General features: G+C 41.4%; 1 protein-coding gene across 2 annotated transcripts in view; it reads right to left on the reverse strand.

Annotated features, from left to right (window-relative positions):
• The window catches only part of SLC39A13 (solute carrier family 39 member 13), a 584,382-nt gene that overhangs the window by 128,989 nt on the left and 439,351 nt on the right, over positions 1-16,042 (reverse strand). For both annotated transcript variants that reach the window (XM_044082895.1, XM_044082894.1), the window contains one exon: positions 7,670-7,802. In XM_044082895.1, the coding sequence (XP_043938830.1) occupies positions 7,670-7,802 (133 nt within the window). The remainder of the gene's footprint in view (positions 1-7,669; positions 7,803-16,042) is intronic.

Consider the following 16,042-nt stretch of genomic DNA (forward strand, 5'->3'; position numbering starts at 1 on the left):
TCTTTGTCTATGTGCTTTAACCAAAAAGTGGAAGTATCTTGTAACAATGGATGTAACTCATTCAGAACTCTTCTGCTAAACAAATAAAAATCCAATGATGTAATAAAACGTGCGCTTTCACAATAATCAGTTTTATCAAACCAAAATAACCACACAAATCTTAAAATATACTTACAGGTTTAAAAACAACAGCACTGTTTACATGTCATTAAAGCAATATTTTACAATGTACTGGCTAAACACATTTTATGTAATCAGAGACAAGAATTTATTTTTCAAGCTACTGAAAGAATCCTCAACAGTGACAGAAGGTGACAGAGAAAATTCACTAATGAAAGAAATAAGATCATATAGAAATAAGATCATATGTGTTTTAAATAGAGTAGTCTTAAAGAATCTAAAGGTTTAAACTGCGATTATCTTTGTTTTACCTGACCACACTCACTCCTTGTGTATTTTGATGGCTGTAAATTAATTTTAATTTGATTGAATTAAGAGTAAAGAGTGGAAGCTTACATTTTAAAGCTTCTGCTTCAGTGTGACTTTTTATTTGTGTGTTTCTTGAATGTACCTCATTATTTAAGACACATATGGTACTTTCTGTACCTCACTCACCTTGAATATTACAAGGTTTCTTAGAAAGAAGTATATTCTGGTTTCACAGAAATCACAATGACCACCTAAAATATAACTGCTCTGTCTATGTCAAGTGGAACAAGGAAAAGTACAGTTTTGTACCTACCATAAGTGTAGATGTTCGAGTATTCACCCTGCTGCAGTCAACACACTTGGGTTATCCTGTCGTCAGGCGGTCCCGCAGTCGGCCGGATTTCCAAAGTCTTGGTCCGACGTCGGTTGCTGTCACCTCATCCCTGACACCAGTGCGCCAGGGGTACATATATTGCAACCGACGCCATTTTCTTCAGTTTTTCTTGCCCCAGATGTCAGGTGCCCCCAAAAAGGTGATCCAAATTAGTACCAAAAAGGTGTGAACACTGTACAAACACAAAATCCCTTCAGCTATAAGCAAATACATCAGAAAGGCATAGCAAAGATTTAGCCAGTAGATAAGAGGGAGTGGAGGGAGGGTAACCTGGACTGCAGCAGGGTAAACACTCGAACATCTACATTTATGGTAGGTACAAAACTGTACTATGTTCATTGTGTTACCCTGCTGCAGTCATCACACTTGGGTTGAGTCATCACACTTGGGTTGAGTCCCAAAGCTAAGGTAGGGTGGAGGCATCATAGAGGGTTAGTGGAGGCAATGAGGCCCTGCAGAACTGCAGTGGCAAAGCCTGCCCTGGATTTAGAATAAAGAGGTAAGTGATAGTGTTTGGTGAAGGTGTGTACAGAACTCCAAGTTGCAGCTTCTAAAATTTCCTTGGTAGGAACCCCCCTGAGAAAGGCAGTAGAGGTAGCTGTTGCCCTGGTAGAGTGGGATCTAATGGTAGGAGGAACTGGTTTCCCATGATGGGTATAGCAGAATCGTATGCAATGGCCTATCCATTTAGAAATGGTTTGCTTGGATATGGACCTCCCTTGAGAAGCTTTAGCATAGGAAACAAAGAGCTGGTCAGTTTTTCTGAAAGCCTTAGTTTTATCCAAGTAGTAACGAAGTTGCCTGTGAATGTCCAAGGAATGCAGGAGTCTCTCACCTTTGTTCTGTGAATTGGGGAAGAAAGTGGGTAGGTGGATGGTTTGATTTAAAGCTACACTGGAAACCACCTTAGGCATGAAGGAAGGATTAGTTCGTAGAGAAACTCTGTCTTGATGGAAAATGAGGAAAGGTTCCACTGCCATAAGTGCCTGTAATTCTGAGACTCTCCTAGCAGAAGTTATTGCCAGGAGCAGGGCAGTCTTCCAGGATAAGAACTGAAGGTCTGCAGAAAAAGCTGGTTCAAAGGGAGGTAGCGTTAGTTTTTCCAGAACAAAGGTGAGGTCCCATGTTGGTGTAGGGGCTCTTCTAGGTGGTCTAATGTTTTTTGCCCCTCTGAGGAACTGCTTTAGTAGAGGATTGGAAAATAAAGGTGGATTAGTATCGTAGTGAGCTGAAATAGCTGAAGCATGGATTTTAATAGAGGAGAAGGAAAGTCCTTTATGCAACATCTCAGTTAAATACTGCAGAATATGAGGCATATGAGGCTGAGTTGTGTCTTGGCATTTAGCTTGGTTCCAAGCACAAAACCTTTTCCATTTGTCCGAGTAAGCTTTCCTGGTGCTTGGCCTCCTGGCCTCTAGAATAACATCCAGTACTGCTTGTGAAAGAGGGGCTGGTGGGACGTTTAATTGATTTGCCATACAGCCAGGTTTAAGGTTTTGATCTGGCTGTGTAGAATCTGCTTGTCTTGCTGCGTGAGTAAATGTGGAATTTGAGGCAATATCCATGGTGGGCTGTGAGCCATATTCTTCAATAGCGGGTACCAGTGCTGGCGTGGTCAGTCTGGGGCTATGAGAATCAGTCGAGGTTTCTCCTTTTTGACCTTCAAAAGAACCTTTGTGAGAAGAGGTAATGGAGGAAAGGCATATGCTGTCAGGTTTTTCCAACTGAAGGAGAGAGCGTCCACTTTCCAAGCTTGATGGTGGAATGTCCTTGTACAAAATTTTGTCAGCTGGTAGTTTTGAGGACTGGCAAACAGGTCTATATTTGGTAGACCCCATCTTTGAGTTATCATTGTAAATATTTGTGGGTCTAGCTTCCACTCGTGGGGATCTTTGATGTTTCTGCTTAGGTCGCCTGCCAATGTGTTTTTCTGTCCTGGCAGGAATTGAGCCTGTAACTGGACTTGGTAGGCCAGAGCTGTGTTCCATAAGATTATTGCTTGCCTGCAAAGAGGGTAGGAATGTGTGCCCCCTTGTTTATGTACCACATTACTGTGGTGTTGTCCGTCTTTATTGTAAGTTGTCCTGGCTGTAGTAGATCCTTGAAGGCTGTCAGAGCTTTCTGTACAGCTAGCATCTCTTTTTGGTTTATGTGCAGTTTTCTTTGTTCTGCAGTCCATAGGCCTTGAATGCATTGCCCTGCCATGTGTGCCCCCTAGGCATAGTCTGAAGCATCTGTTGTGATAGTGTGCCTGGGTGGGGGCAAGATGAAAGGCTGACCCTTGTTGAGGTGACATGCCTGTGCCCACCATAGAAATTCCTGTTGAAGGCAGGGAATGAGAGATATCACTGTGTCCAAGCTGTGGCTGTGTTGAGACCATACGCTTTTTAGGTACCACTGTAATCCTCATATGCAGTTTTGCAAATGGTATTATCAGAATGCAAGATGCCATGAAGCCCAAAGCCTGCAGAATTTTTCTTGCAGTTAATTGGGTCTTTGTTGCCATTGTCTTGAAATATTGAGTCAGTTGTAATTGCTTGTCTGGTGTAAGATAAGCCTTCTGGGCCGTTGTGTCCAAGCTGGCACCCAGGAATTTCATTTTTTGTGAGGGTACTAGTTTTGACTTCTTTTCGTTTACTGTGTACCCTAGAACATTTAGTAGATGCTTCACAAAAGCCAGATGTTGTAAGAGAATGTCCTTTCTTTTTGCTTGGATGAGGCAGTCGTCCAGATATGGATATATTTGAATTCCTCTTTGTCTGCAGTATGCAATTACTGGTGCCAGGCATTTTGTGAATACTCTGGGCGCAGTAGATAAGCCAAAGGGCAGTGCAGAGAATTGATAATGGGTTGAACCTGCAAAGAAACGGAGGTATCTTCTGCAACTTTGTCTGATAGGGACATGCAGGTATGCCTCCTTGAGGTCCAACGTTACCAGCCATGCTTCCTTGCCCAACATGGGAAGTAGCTGCTGTAGTGTTAGCATCCTGAATTTGGGAACTTGTAAGTAAGTGTTTAGAATAGAAAGGTCCAGAATTGGTCTCCAAGCATTTTCTTTCCTGGGTACTAGGAAGAGTCTTGAGTAAAATCCTTGGCCTTGCTCTTGAGTTGGTACCCTTTGAATGGCTCTCATGGCCATGAGAGCTGTAATTTGTTTTTGAGCCTCTGCCCTTTGATTTTGTGGCAGGTTTGGCATTCCTCTCTTTATTGGCAAGGTGTGAAAGTGGAATCTGTATCCTTGTAAAATTATGTTTAGGACCCATTTGCCCTTTGTGACCATGTGCCAGTTGTCTACAAATAGTGCTAGTTTTCCCCCCAAGGGGGCTGACAAAAGAGCTTTGTTTGGCCAGCTAAGGTGCAAGTCATTGAGTTTGCCTTCTGGTAGGTTGAGACCTGTCTTCTCCTCCCTTCTGGGTTGGAGTGCCCCATTGGCGAGGCTTATATTGAGCTTGTGGTTGTCCTCTGCCCCTTGGGCGTCTGTATTTACCCCTCTGAGGCCTGTCAGTGGCTGGAAAGGACCAATTTTTTGTTGGCCAGTTTCTGCTGAAGCGAGGGGGTTGTACTTGTACAAAATCTTTGACTGTCTGTATTGATTTCGCCTTATCTTCCATTTTCTTTAAAACTTCTTCTGCTTTAACACCAAAAAGAACATCCTGCTGTAAGGGCGCATCTAATAGTTTTGCTTTAACATGATCAGGCAGACTTTTTTCTTTTAACCAGGCATGCCTACGTATAACTGATCCAGTGACAGCTGCTCTGCAGGAGGCCTCTAAGGAATCAAACTCACATTGTAAGGTATGTTTGCCCACCTGCTCGGTGGCGTGCAACAAATCCTGTACTTCTTTAATTTCAGATTGTTGAGGCAAGCTGGTTATCTTTTGTTTTAAATGAGAGATCAGAAATTGCTGATACTTAAGCATATGAAACTGACAGTTTAGTGCTCTCATAGCTAAAGTGGCTGAAGTGTGAATCTTTTTCCCCCATCTGTCTAGTGTTCTTGAATCCCTTTCAGAAGGTACTGGATTTTTAGCCATGGAAGCCTTAGCCCCCTTGGGACCCTGGGAGATAGTCTCTGGGTCAGCTACTGGGCTTTTGTAAAGGAGTTTGTGGGAATCAGGTACTCTGTAGTATCGGTCAGGCTTGGCCGGGGCAGGAGGTAGAGAGTCAGGGTTGAAACTGGATTCTAAGCAGACATCATCCACAATGTCCAAAACAGGAGGGATGGCTAGAGGTCTGTGTTTTGGGGAGTAAAAGAAACTCTCTCAGCCTTTTCCTGGAATCAGAGTAATCCTGACCTTCCCAGTGAAAATGTTCCCTCATAGTGTGTAAAGTTTCCCCAAAAGAGTAATCTTCTGGAGGGGAAGCTGAGGGAATAGATTCCTCAGCATCAGAATCTTCATAAGGACAGAAGGAATAGTCTTGGTCCCCAGAGGAATCCGACGAAATAGACAGTTGTTTAGAGGAAACAGATTCTTCCTCTTGTCTAGGCCTTTTGTCAGGAGGAGGCTGTGAACCCCTGATAAGAGAAATCAAATCTTCTTCCATTTTGAGCATCTGTTTCTTAGGCATAGGTCCTTGAACAGGTGACTGAAGTGAAGCCTTTTTCGATTTAGAAGGAGTCTTCGACTTGGAAAACGTTTTGACTGTAAAAGTCGTCGGTCTGAAAACGCCTTCAGAAACCGATGGTGTTTCAGAAGTACCGACATTCTTGGAAGGTAAATCGTCGGTAGGGCCTGAAGTTAAAGGCTGCGTAGACCCAGTACATTCCGACAAAATATCTGTAGTGGTCTCGGGTTCCAGAATTGCGGAAGTCAGAGGCTGCGTCGGAGCCTCACTGATAACCGGAGAACCGGAGACCGGATCAACCGAGGCCTCGGAATCGGGCTTAGGCCTGGGCTGTCGGGTCCTTGTCCCTGTGTTTTTTGTGCACGCCAGTAGTCGGTAGCTCCGACGGCATGTTATAGTTAAATTGTCTACCAAAAAAGTGTCGTGCGAAATCAAATCGTCTTTTAATAGTACGTTTATTAAATCTAGCACAAAAACGACAAGAAGTGACGTCGTGATCAGGGCCTAAGCAAGGTATGCAATAAGAATGAAAATCCTTATGAGGTATTTGCTTCCCACAAGAAATACAATTGTTAACTTTTTCTGACATCGGTCTGAGGCAAGAAAAGTTTCCCCAATGGGGTACTTAGCTTTATAGAAGAGTTCGGTCTGAAATTCGAAAATCTCAGGAGTCGGCCGACCGGCACTTGCGAACTGCTTCTGCTTCGGGTACCGCGCGGCAAGAAAGACTGAAGAAAATGGCGTCAGTTGCAATATATGTACCCCTGGTGCACTGACGTCAGGGATGAGGCGACAGCAACCGACGTCGGACCAAGACTTTGGAAATCCGGCCAACTGCGGGACCGCCTGACGACAGGATAACCCAAGTGTGATGACTGCAGCAGGGTAACACGATGAACATCAAACTGAATTCTAGGCAAAAAGCTCAGCATCTGGCATTAGATAAGATGTTGCATTATGCATGCAACCCTAAAAATCCAATAACAAATCAGGTGATTCTCTATTTACTAACACCATCGGAATCTTTTGGAATAAGCTTCCAAGTAAACTTATATCCCTTTCATCTACTTCACTGTTCAAAAAGCAACTAAAAACCTTCCTTAATTTACAATGGCTATGTCTATGCACCACTCCTGGCTGACTCTGTGTCACAACTAACCTTTCAAGTTTACTAAGTTTCTGCTTTAAACTCTGTTGTCAAAAGTGTTTATTTTTGTCTTGTACCTATTATTGTATATACCAAGTTATAGGTCCTTTCCTGATTGCTGTTCCTTTTTGTCATGTAATGTAAATAAGCCTAACTTGAAGGGTTTTTTTGTTATGATGTATAACCAATTTTTGATTAGTATCACCTTATGTTTATATTTACTCAAGTATATTAGTTGCATACAGCTGCTGTGGAGCTTTTCTCCCTGGGCCTATACTGAAAATGGACATATATCCAAGCTAGTCTAGCCCGGTCAACAAATGTAAAATAAATAAATAAAATGAAAATGCTACTTCAATATATAAATTATACAGCAATATACGTCACCTCACAAATGTCATCATTGTTGTTGTCGTTTGACTTTCGGCTTTTCCCGGTTAGGGGTCGCCACAGTGGAACTCCGCTCCGCTAATGATTGGCAGTAGATTTTCACGAACGCCGAGGTGCCAGCTCGACGTCCAACCTTTAACGAAGGCAGGCCCATTTACGCATGTCTTTCGAACGCCCATCGAACCACAGGGAGGACAAGCAGACTCCACACAGAAGGCACTCCCCGCACTCCAGCCGAGAATCGAACGGGAAAACCTCTTGCTGTGAGGCAACAACGCTACTGCTGCACCACCGCGGTTTTCGCACTCACAAATGTCATCATTAAGACACTGAAATAGAATCTCTCACTTGCTAAAACATATTTTACTACAAAAACACAAGTTGCATAGCATTGTTTATGTATACACTATATGTTATATTATGTCAGGAATAACACCACTTAGTTAGCAGCACCTCATCTGTTCATTAACTTAATCTGAAAAACGGTGCAAAGGCTCATGAAGTAAATAATGCCTTTACAGCAACTGTATGTTCTTTAGCTGTTCTTGAAACAATCTTAAACGTTTCCAGGCATTTCTCATCTGCATCACTTAGGAAAAGAGTTGGCACAGACATGGACAGACAACAGAATATTGGACTGAAAGCCCACTTATTATACAAGTGACAGCTAACTGCAAATTTCTCCGTGCTTGCAACAGCAATAGTGGAAACTAGGAAGGCATGGTTACAGCAGGGCTTCTTACCTGCTCCTTTGGGTGACTGTGAACACATTGCAAAGCAGGCCCCAAGAACACCTCCTAGTGCAGTGGCTATCTGCATCTTGGCAGCGCTCCAGCGATCGAACCCTGCTCTCAGAAGAATGGCAAAGTCACCCACCTGAAACAGACAAGAGTAACATGTGCTTTGAGAGAGAAGAAAGGTGTAGCACAGCACGCAACAGAAAACATACAGCAAAGGTAAAAGCAAATGTACTGCATTTAAAAATTAAAAAGAAAAATCAACACTATCTTTTACAGCATCATCAACACAGCAAGATTATTCAACAAACCGTAAGAAAACTGGAGTTTATTTTCCATATGTATCTGAAATACTAATGTTCAATTTTTCATCTTCATTGATTTTTTAATTACTTTATCCAATAACATGTGCATGTATGTATGCATGTATGTATGTATGTATGCATATATATATATATATATATATATATATATATATATATATATATATATATACACACACACACACACACACACATGCACATTTTTTTTCTTTGTTTTGCATACATCATCCAGTTCCTGATGACTACAGAGTTTCCTCACCTAATATTCTAACTGGTAAGATACACGGTTCAGGTAAATTAAATAAACTTTGGAGGTATCATACAATTAATAAGATACACAACAGAAAAGTAAGTACTACATAACCTTTCAAAATCAGTCACAAAACAAATGTATATTAAAATACAGAAACTACTTATTTTCCTTGCAAAACATCTAGATCTATGACCTCAACTTGATCGCAAAGGATGAAGACAACAGTACTATAATCTTTAAATTACAGCAAAAACTGAAACAGAAAAAGTGTGTACAGTAAAAGGTTGCCAATAAGTAGTGAAGAGATGACCCAGCACAGGACACAGTAACTCTACTTGAACAAAAGGTGTGTGCAAACTTTATACAGACAAGACAAGAAAATCCTTATAAAACTACAGGCATATCTGCTGCTACAAATAAAAATTAAAACTTCAAGTACCTTGGCAACAGAAAAATACATAGTGGTTTCCTATATAGGATCATAACAAATCTAACAAACTCCCTATTAATCATGTACAACAATTTGGACAAGGCACTTCCTTAAACTATGGCATCAGGTAGAAAGGTACCAGTTTACAAATGGGGGGGGGGGGGGGGCATTTTAAGAATTATTTTCCCATCATGCCCTATTGCCAAAGGTTAGGCCCTACAAATGACAATAAGATGAAGTACAGAGGGAAGGTTAACATACCGATAGGACATGAATAAAAAGATCCAACATTATGGTAAGTACAAAACTTCTGCATCTTATTCAGTCAGTCTGTCCAATCCAACTTATGGATCAGACACTCAAGCTACCCGAACTCTCGAATTCTCAGGTGGCATCATGACAGGAGACCTTTATGGATACAGGCTCCAAAAGAAATCCTAGTTCTGGAAATTAAAATCAATTTGTACTGTTTGACAAAGTTATGCATAGGTGACCAGGTTGCTGCTGGTCACAATTTCATCAACTGAAGAGTAACTGAAGAAGACTGTCGAAGAAGACACAGATCTAGTGGAATGAGCTTTAGGTCTGCCCAGCAGAAAGTGACTATGGGTTGATGTTAGAAATGCAATCCGATAGCCACGAAGAAAAAGAGACTTTGAACACAAGACAACCTAGCTTATCAACTTCGAAAGAAATGAAAAGCTGCATATCTTTCAGAAGGATTTGGTTGTGTGAAGGTAAAACCACAATTGCCTATGAACGTCTGACAGATGGAGGGAATACTCTTCTTTATTAGTACGGTTTTGGAAAAAGAATGAAAGGTGAATAGACTGCACTATGTTTGACACGAAAGCCACCTCAGGTACAAAAGACAATTTTGTATGGAGGGAAACTATATTTGTGGAAGACTACATAAAGTACTTCTGAAGAGAATGACTGAAGCTCAGATACCCTTTTTGTGGAAGCTATTCCACAACAAACAAGGTTTTCCATGAAAGAAATTTTATCCTCGCTATGGAAGCTGGTTCAAATGGAAGTTTTGTTAAGGCCTCTAGCACAAAATTGGGACCATAAGGACAAACTGGTTCTCTAAAAGATGGCCTGAGAAGGAAAACATGTTTTATGAAAACTTCACAAAGGTTATGAGAGTCCAATGAGAACTCCTCTAGACCTACATGAAAATTACAAATGGCTGCTAAATGAATCTTTGTGGAGGAGAAAGTGAAACCAGAATAAAATATATATGCTAGGAAATGAAGGATGTCTGGGACAGAAGCTGAAAAGGGGGTCAGTATCTTGCAAAGATGCCCAAATAAAGTGTTTCCAGTTCCCGTGATACAGCTTATGAGTAGATTCTTTCTATAAAGTTGATAGAATCTTAACTATATTGGACAACAGAGTTAGATTACTGGCCAGCATGGGAACTGGAGAAATCAGGCAGCTATGTATGAGGTTGAGAAGGTCCAAGTAAGGCTTCCCAGAAGGGTGGGAAGCAGATCCTGCATTTGATCTAATATTGGGGGGGGGGTCCTGAGATGAGGCCTGAGAATGGAAAACAGATATGGCTGGGTTAAAGGAGAGCAATGAGGATGACAGACTCCTTGCATTTGTTTGCTTTCTGCAGAAATCTGGTAATCAGGGGTGTCACAAAAGGAGATACTGTCACAGCACAGCTATCTTGAATTTTGTAAATAATTATATGTCATTGGTGAATATCGAAATGATTTGTGTAAGATGCTTGTGTTACAACTGTATTAGAACTGTACATTATGTGTATATCAAACTTGATTGTACAGATGTGCTGAAAAGGGTTTGCAAAATGCTTGTGTTTGAAATGGATCCACAGTGTGCCCTACTGGAAAAGAACAGAAATGTACATGCAATACTGTAACTGTGTAAATGTATATATTTTACTGGGATATAGGAGGTTAACCTCAGTCTAGTAAATCTCAGAAACGTAGCTGAAATTAAATTACTTTATGGCAGCCAGAAGACACAATGTCTGTGCTGAGAAGATTTCTGTATTGTCTTGGTAGTGCTTTATTGTTTTATTGCTTTCAGTCTCTGCCATACATCTGAGGTCTATGCATTTTCATAGGTAGATGCTAAATACTGCCAGTGGGGGTTTCACCTGGGATAGAGTCAGATGACAAGAAATGTCATTCTGCAAGCTATCCCATCAGTAATATTTGAGTTATTAAATGACGAGTCTCTGAGAGAGACAGCATTCTGTATTCTGTCTTTGACCTGGCAACATCAGCTAGAAGATCCATTCACCACATCTGCCTTGCTCTGTAGTAAGTTTGTTCTTAGGTTATAGTAATTCTCTTAGATATAGTCAGGAATATAGCAAAGCTTAGATATTTTTCTTTATTTGAGACTGTCCTGCAATGTTGTTTCAAATATTTCCTGTGATTTTGAACTCTGTCACTGTAAATATATATTTAGTATTGTCTTGTTCTTTTATTTATTATTAAATATACTTAAACATTTCATTGTGGCTGATCTGTCTAGAGATATTTAAGTTCTGAGAGTACTTGCATATTTATTTGGTGACACTGTGGGCCACTCCTAATAGCCTTGCTCTTGGTCAAACTACCATTTGTATTAAAAGTAACATTACACAGCAAGATCGGACACCCTTTGTTAAGGGCCTTAAAGTAACAGATAAGGAGCTGACTGGTGGCTGTGATAACTACCTTGTAGTTTGGACAAAAGGGGGCATAGCTAGTAAACCTGCGCCAGCCTTTCTCAGGTGTGTGTGTATAAATCAAACCTCAAAAAGTATGAGTGTCAGCTACTTGGGCAGGGACACGAAGCACTGCTTGGACAGAGAGAGTGCTGGAGGTCTTGGCTTGGTCACTCAGCTGAGATCTCAACTTTACTGCTGTACCAGTGGGGAGTCCTATTGGGGATCTGGAGAAAGAGGGAAAAACCAGCCCTGGACTAGCTGTGGTCTCTGTGTGCTCTTAACGGAAACTGCACTTGATGCAGAGAGCTGCATCTGGAAATTCTGTGTGTGTACTTGTCATACTGTCATCCTCTCATTGTACGTCCCCCACTGGTGAGGAATGAGGATCTTTGATTACTGGTCCAGTAGTAGGTTGTCACATTTATTGGTGGCAGAGGTGGGATATCCACATATTGGGATTCAGTGGTATGGATATTGAACTCCTGTAGCCTGTAAAAAGTGGTCACTAAAGAAGGTGCTTGTACTCTCAAGCAGACACACTTTGAACATTCAGAATTTCATATCACAACAGTTTTATTTACTTTTGTTAGCTTAGTTAGTTGGGCAGAGCAGGCAAGGATGTCAGCAGAGGAGTATGATAAGCTGACAAGGAGTCAGTTGGCTGAGATGTGCCAAACCAAACTACTGGTGCTTGCCAACATGACTAAAGCAGAAATGATTGCAGCTTTAACCACAGCTGCATCACAGACCAGCAACCACGAAGACAACCAGACTGGACTTGGGGATGTTAAACTCTCACAAAATGGACAGTTCAACTTTGCTTCAGAGGACTTAAAACTCCGTCTGGAGTTAGAAACTTGAACTGGGCGCCACACAGAACTAGAATCAGCAGAGAGATTGAGGCATTTAGAGGCTAAAGAACAGCAGAAACAGATGGCATCAGAATCAGCAGAGAGACTGAGACGTCTGGAAGCTGAAGAAAATGAGAGACACACAGCATTCTGTACTCTGTCTTTGATCTGCCAACAACTAGAGAAGATCCATTCACCACACCTGGCTTGCTCTGTAGTAAGTTCTTGGGTAATAGTAATTCTCTTACATATAGTCAGGAACATAGCAAAGCTTAGCTTAGCTATTTTTCTTTATTTGAGACTGTCCTGCAATGTTGTTTTATACATTTCCTGTGATTTTGAACTCTGATGTCACTGCAAATGTATATTTAGTACTGCCTTGCTCTTTTATTATTAAATACATTTAAACATTTCTTTGTGGCTGATCTGTCTAGAGATATTTAAGTTCCGAGAGTACCTGCATATTTATTTGATGACACTGTGTGGGCCACTCGTCATAGCCTTGCTCTCGGGCAAACTACCATTTGTATTGATAGTAACATTACACAGGAAGATTTGACACCCTTTGTTAAGGGCCTTAAAGTAACTGATAAGGAGCTGGCTGGTAGCAGTGATAACTACCTTATAGTCTGGGCAAAAGGGAGCATAGCTAGTAAACCTGCGCCAGCCTTTCCCAGATATGTATCTGTGTGTGTGCGTTAGCTACTTGGGCAGGGACACAAAGCACTGGTTGGACAGAGAGGGTGCTGGAGGTATTGGCTTGGCCACTCAGCAGAGATCTCAACTCTATAGTTGTGCCAGTGGGGAGTCTCACTGGAGATCTGGAGAAAGAGGGAGAAACCAGCCCCAGTCTGACTGTGGTCTGTGTGCTCTAAAGGGATATTGCACTTGATGCAGAGAGTTGCATCTGGTAATACTGCATGTACCTGTGTCATCCTCTCAATGTACACCTCTCATTGCTGCCATTGGTGAGGGTTGAGGCTCCTTGATTACTAGTCCAGTGGTGGGGCGTCACAAGGGGTAAGAGTGGAAAAGCATACAGAAGTCCAAGGGGCTACTGTAACCACATTCCTTGGGGACTATCAGTGTGGCAGGATCATGGAGAAATACTTCTGCACTTGGTATTGCCTGGGGAAGCAAACAGATTACAGCAAGGGTGACCCAATGATGGAATATATACCGTACCACTGCTGGATTGAGAGAACACTTGTGGAGCATTAGAGTCAACCTGCTTAACCTGTCTGCAATGCAACTCAGTACCCCTGGAATGTGTGTTGCCACTAGAAAACGATGCAAGGCTACTGTCCAATGCCAAACCCTCAATGATTCCTGATATGACCTGGTCCCTCCTTGCTTGCTGATATATCAACCACATCATATTGTCTATTTCAATAGGAAGACCCAAGGCAATCCTGAAGTTCCTGCAATGCTAGGAGAACTGCTGTCATTTCTGACATTGATGTAAAGGCTGTCTTCTTCTGGACTCCTTAACCTTTAGACCATCTTCCTCTTGCAATGCCCCCCCCCCCCAATCAAAGGGAGGAGATGTCTGTGGTGACCACCACTGCCAGAGGGTGAAGAACAAATTGTCTGCTAGAATGTATTTAAGAAGAATCTAGCCACCACGGTACATATTGTTTGCAAACATTGTTTATAATCATCTAAGCTGAAAGGGGTTGACAAAGTGGAGACAATTTCACTGCAGCTTTCAAATATGATTGCGAGCAAATTGTACTATTACGATAAATTAGGCAATTAGACCTAAAACCTTGAGGACTATGGCAGCTAGCATTGAATGGCTAATTCTGTATTTCAATTGTGTCTGCTGGAAGGGACACTACTGAATTGAATAATTTGAATTGGGTGCAAGAATAACTTCTGTTAGTTTACTGAAATGCTCGAGAACAGACAGAGCTGTAGCAAACAGTTCTTTGCCTTGATCAGTGGCTACATTATTGGGGTAGCTATGAGCTAGTTATTACAGATAAGTGAAGAGACTGATTCCTTGAAGGCATAGGTGAGCTGCTACAACTGCTATGCACTTGAAAACCTGGGGGGATATGGGGATACTGAATGGTGGGGCTCTGAATTGAAAAATGACTGACTCAGACACAGAGGTGTAGATATCTTTGAAGCACTTTGGCTATCTTGATGTGGGGATAGATGCCCTGAAGATCTGCACAGCTAATCCAGTCATTTAGCCTGAGGGAAGGTATAATGGACTATGTCACGACCATCCTGTCAGAAAGGAGCCCACAATATCCCCTGGTTGTGTGAGCCCCCACCCCCCCAACCTCTCGGCCTACATCCACTGAAGGAGTTATCTCTGCCTTGTTCGAACAGCTGCCATTTTGATTTTTTTTTAAACTAGAGTGACTTTGGGCCCTTTTGGTTCTTGCTGTAATACCTTTGTGGCACCTTGAATCTCATTCTGAAAGCAGAAAGCATTTTGCTGCCTGTTAACAGTTCTGCATTTTTCTTTCACAGAAAGACCAAACATCTAAGAACTGTCGAAAGTCATTTGCAAAGTATGTCTTAAAGTTATCAGTGAAATTGCACATGCACAGCCATGCCTGCTTCCAGAATTACCATTACATTCTGTTTCTTACAAGTTGCTTAGAGATGACAACTTCCTGGTCTAATTCAATGTTTGATCTAGTTCTACCTGGAAGTCTAGGCCTGGAACCGAATGTTTAGGAAGTTAATACTAGATCAGAAGAACCAATACCTAAAAGGAAATACCAAGAATAGGGGAAAAAATAGAAACATTTTACAGTTACATTACAGAATCCTATTAAAATTAGAAGCAGGAAGTCATTATTTGAAATCTTATATATTATATGTGCGCAATAAGGCACAAGGGGATGTGCACTACAGATATTACCACACACACTTAAAGGTGCTATAAGGCAGCACCTTAAAAGGCAAATTTATATTCCCTGGGATTGCAGTAATCTGTAGTACTACCACCCCCAACTGCTTATTGCACTTGTAAAACTGGCATCTGTATTTCTGAAGCCTGAATTTTACATTCTATAGTATATATCATGATAATTATGTTTTACAGCATATTTTTAATGTAAAATAGTTTCTCTACCTATTTTAATTAACTAACAGCTGTGCAGGATTGTCACTTTTTAAACTGCACAATTTTGGTTATGTAATTTTCTGGGCAGGTTAGGAACTCCATAAATCTGTTCCGTGTGGTTACATAATTCTATTTCTACATGCTATTTCAGTAATGCTCATAAATTATACTTTGGTTCCACGTTATACAAATTCAGTATTACACTTTAAGTGGTGGTCCACTGAAAAATGTTAAGTTTTGGTAGAGTTATGAACATCTGTTTAGCAAAAAAATGCTGCCCATGTTAACTAATCAATTGTTGTACACAGCTATAAATTAAGTATGTGGAATTTGCATATGAAATTTCTGGAGCAGTCTTTTGAGGGACCATTTCTATTAAAGTGTTTGTGTCATTATGCGATTCTATTTGTAAAAGCCACTTCATAGTCATTTCTGTAAATTGTGGTAAATCATGTTTTTGACCCAATTTACAGAAATGACTATGAAGTGGCATTTACAAACAGAATTGCACAATGACACAACCACTTTAATAGAAATGGTCCCTCAAAAGACTGTAAATTGTGGTAAATCATGTTTTTGACTCAAAGCAGACCACGGTGGTGCAGCGGTTAGCATTGCTGCCTCACAGCAAGAGGTTCTCCCGTTCGATTCTCGGCTGGAGAGCCTTCTGTGTGGAATCTGCATGCCCTCCCCGCAGTCGAGTGACATTTAAAGACATGCAGGTAGATGCGTGTGTGAATGG

The sequence above is a fragment of the Protopterus annectens genome, chromosome 9.part0, assembly GCF_019279795.1.
Source record: "Protopterus annectens isolate FY-2018-M chromosome 9.part0, PAN1.0, whole genome shotgun sequence".
NCBI lineage: Eukaryota > Metazoa > Chordata > Ceratodontiformes > Protopteridae > Protopterus > Protopterus annectens.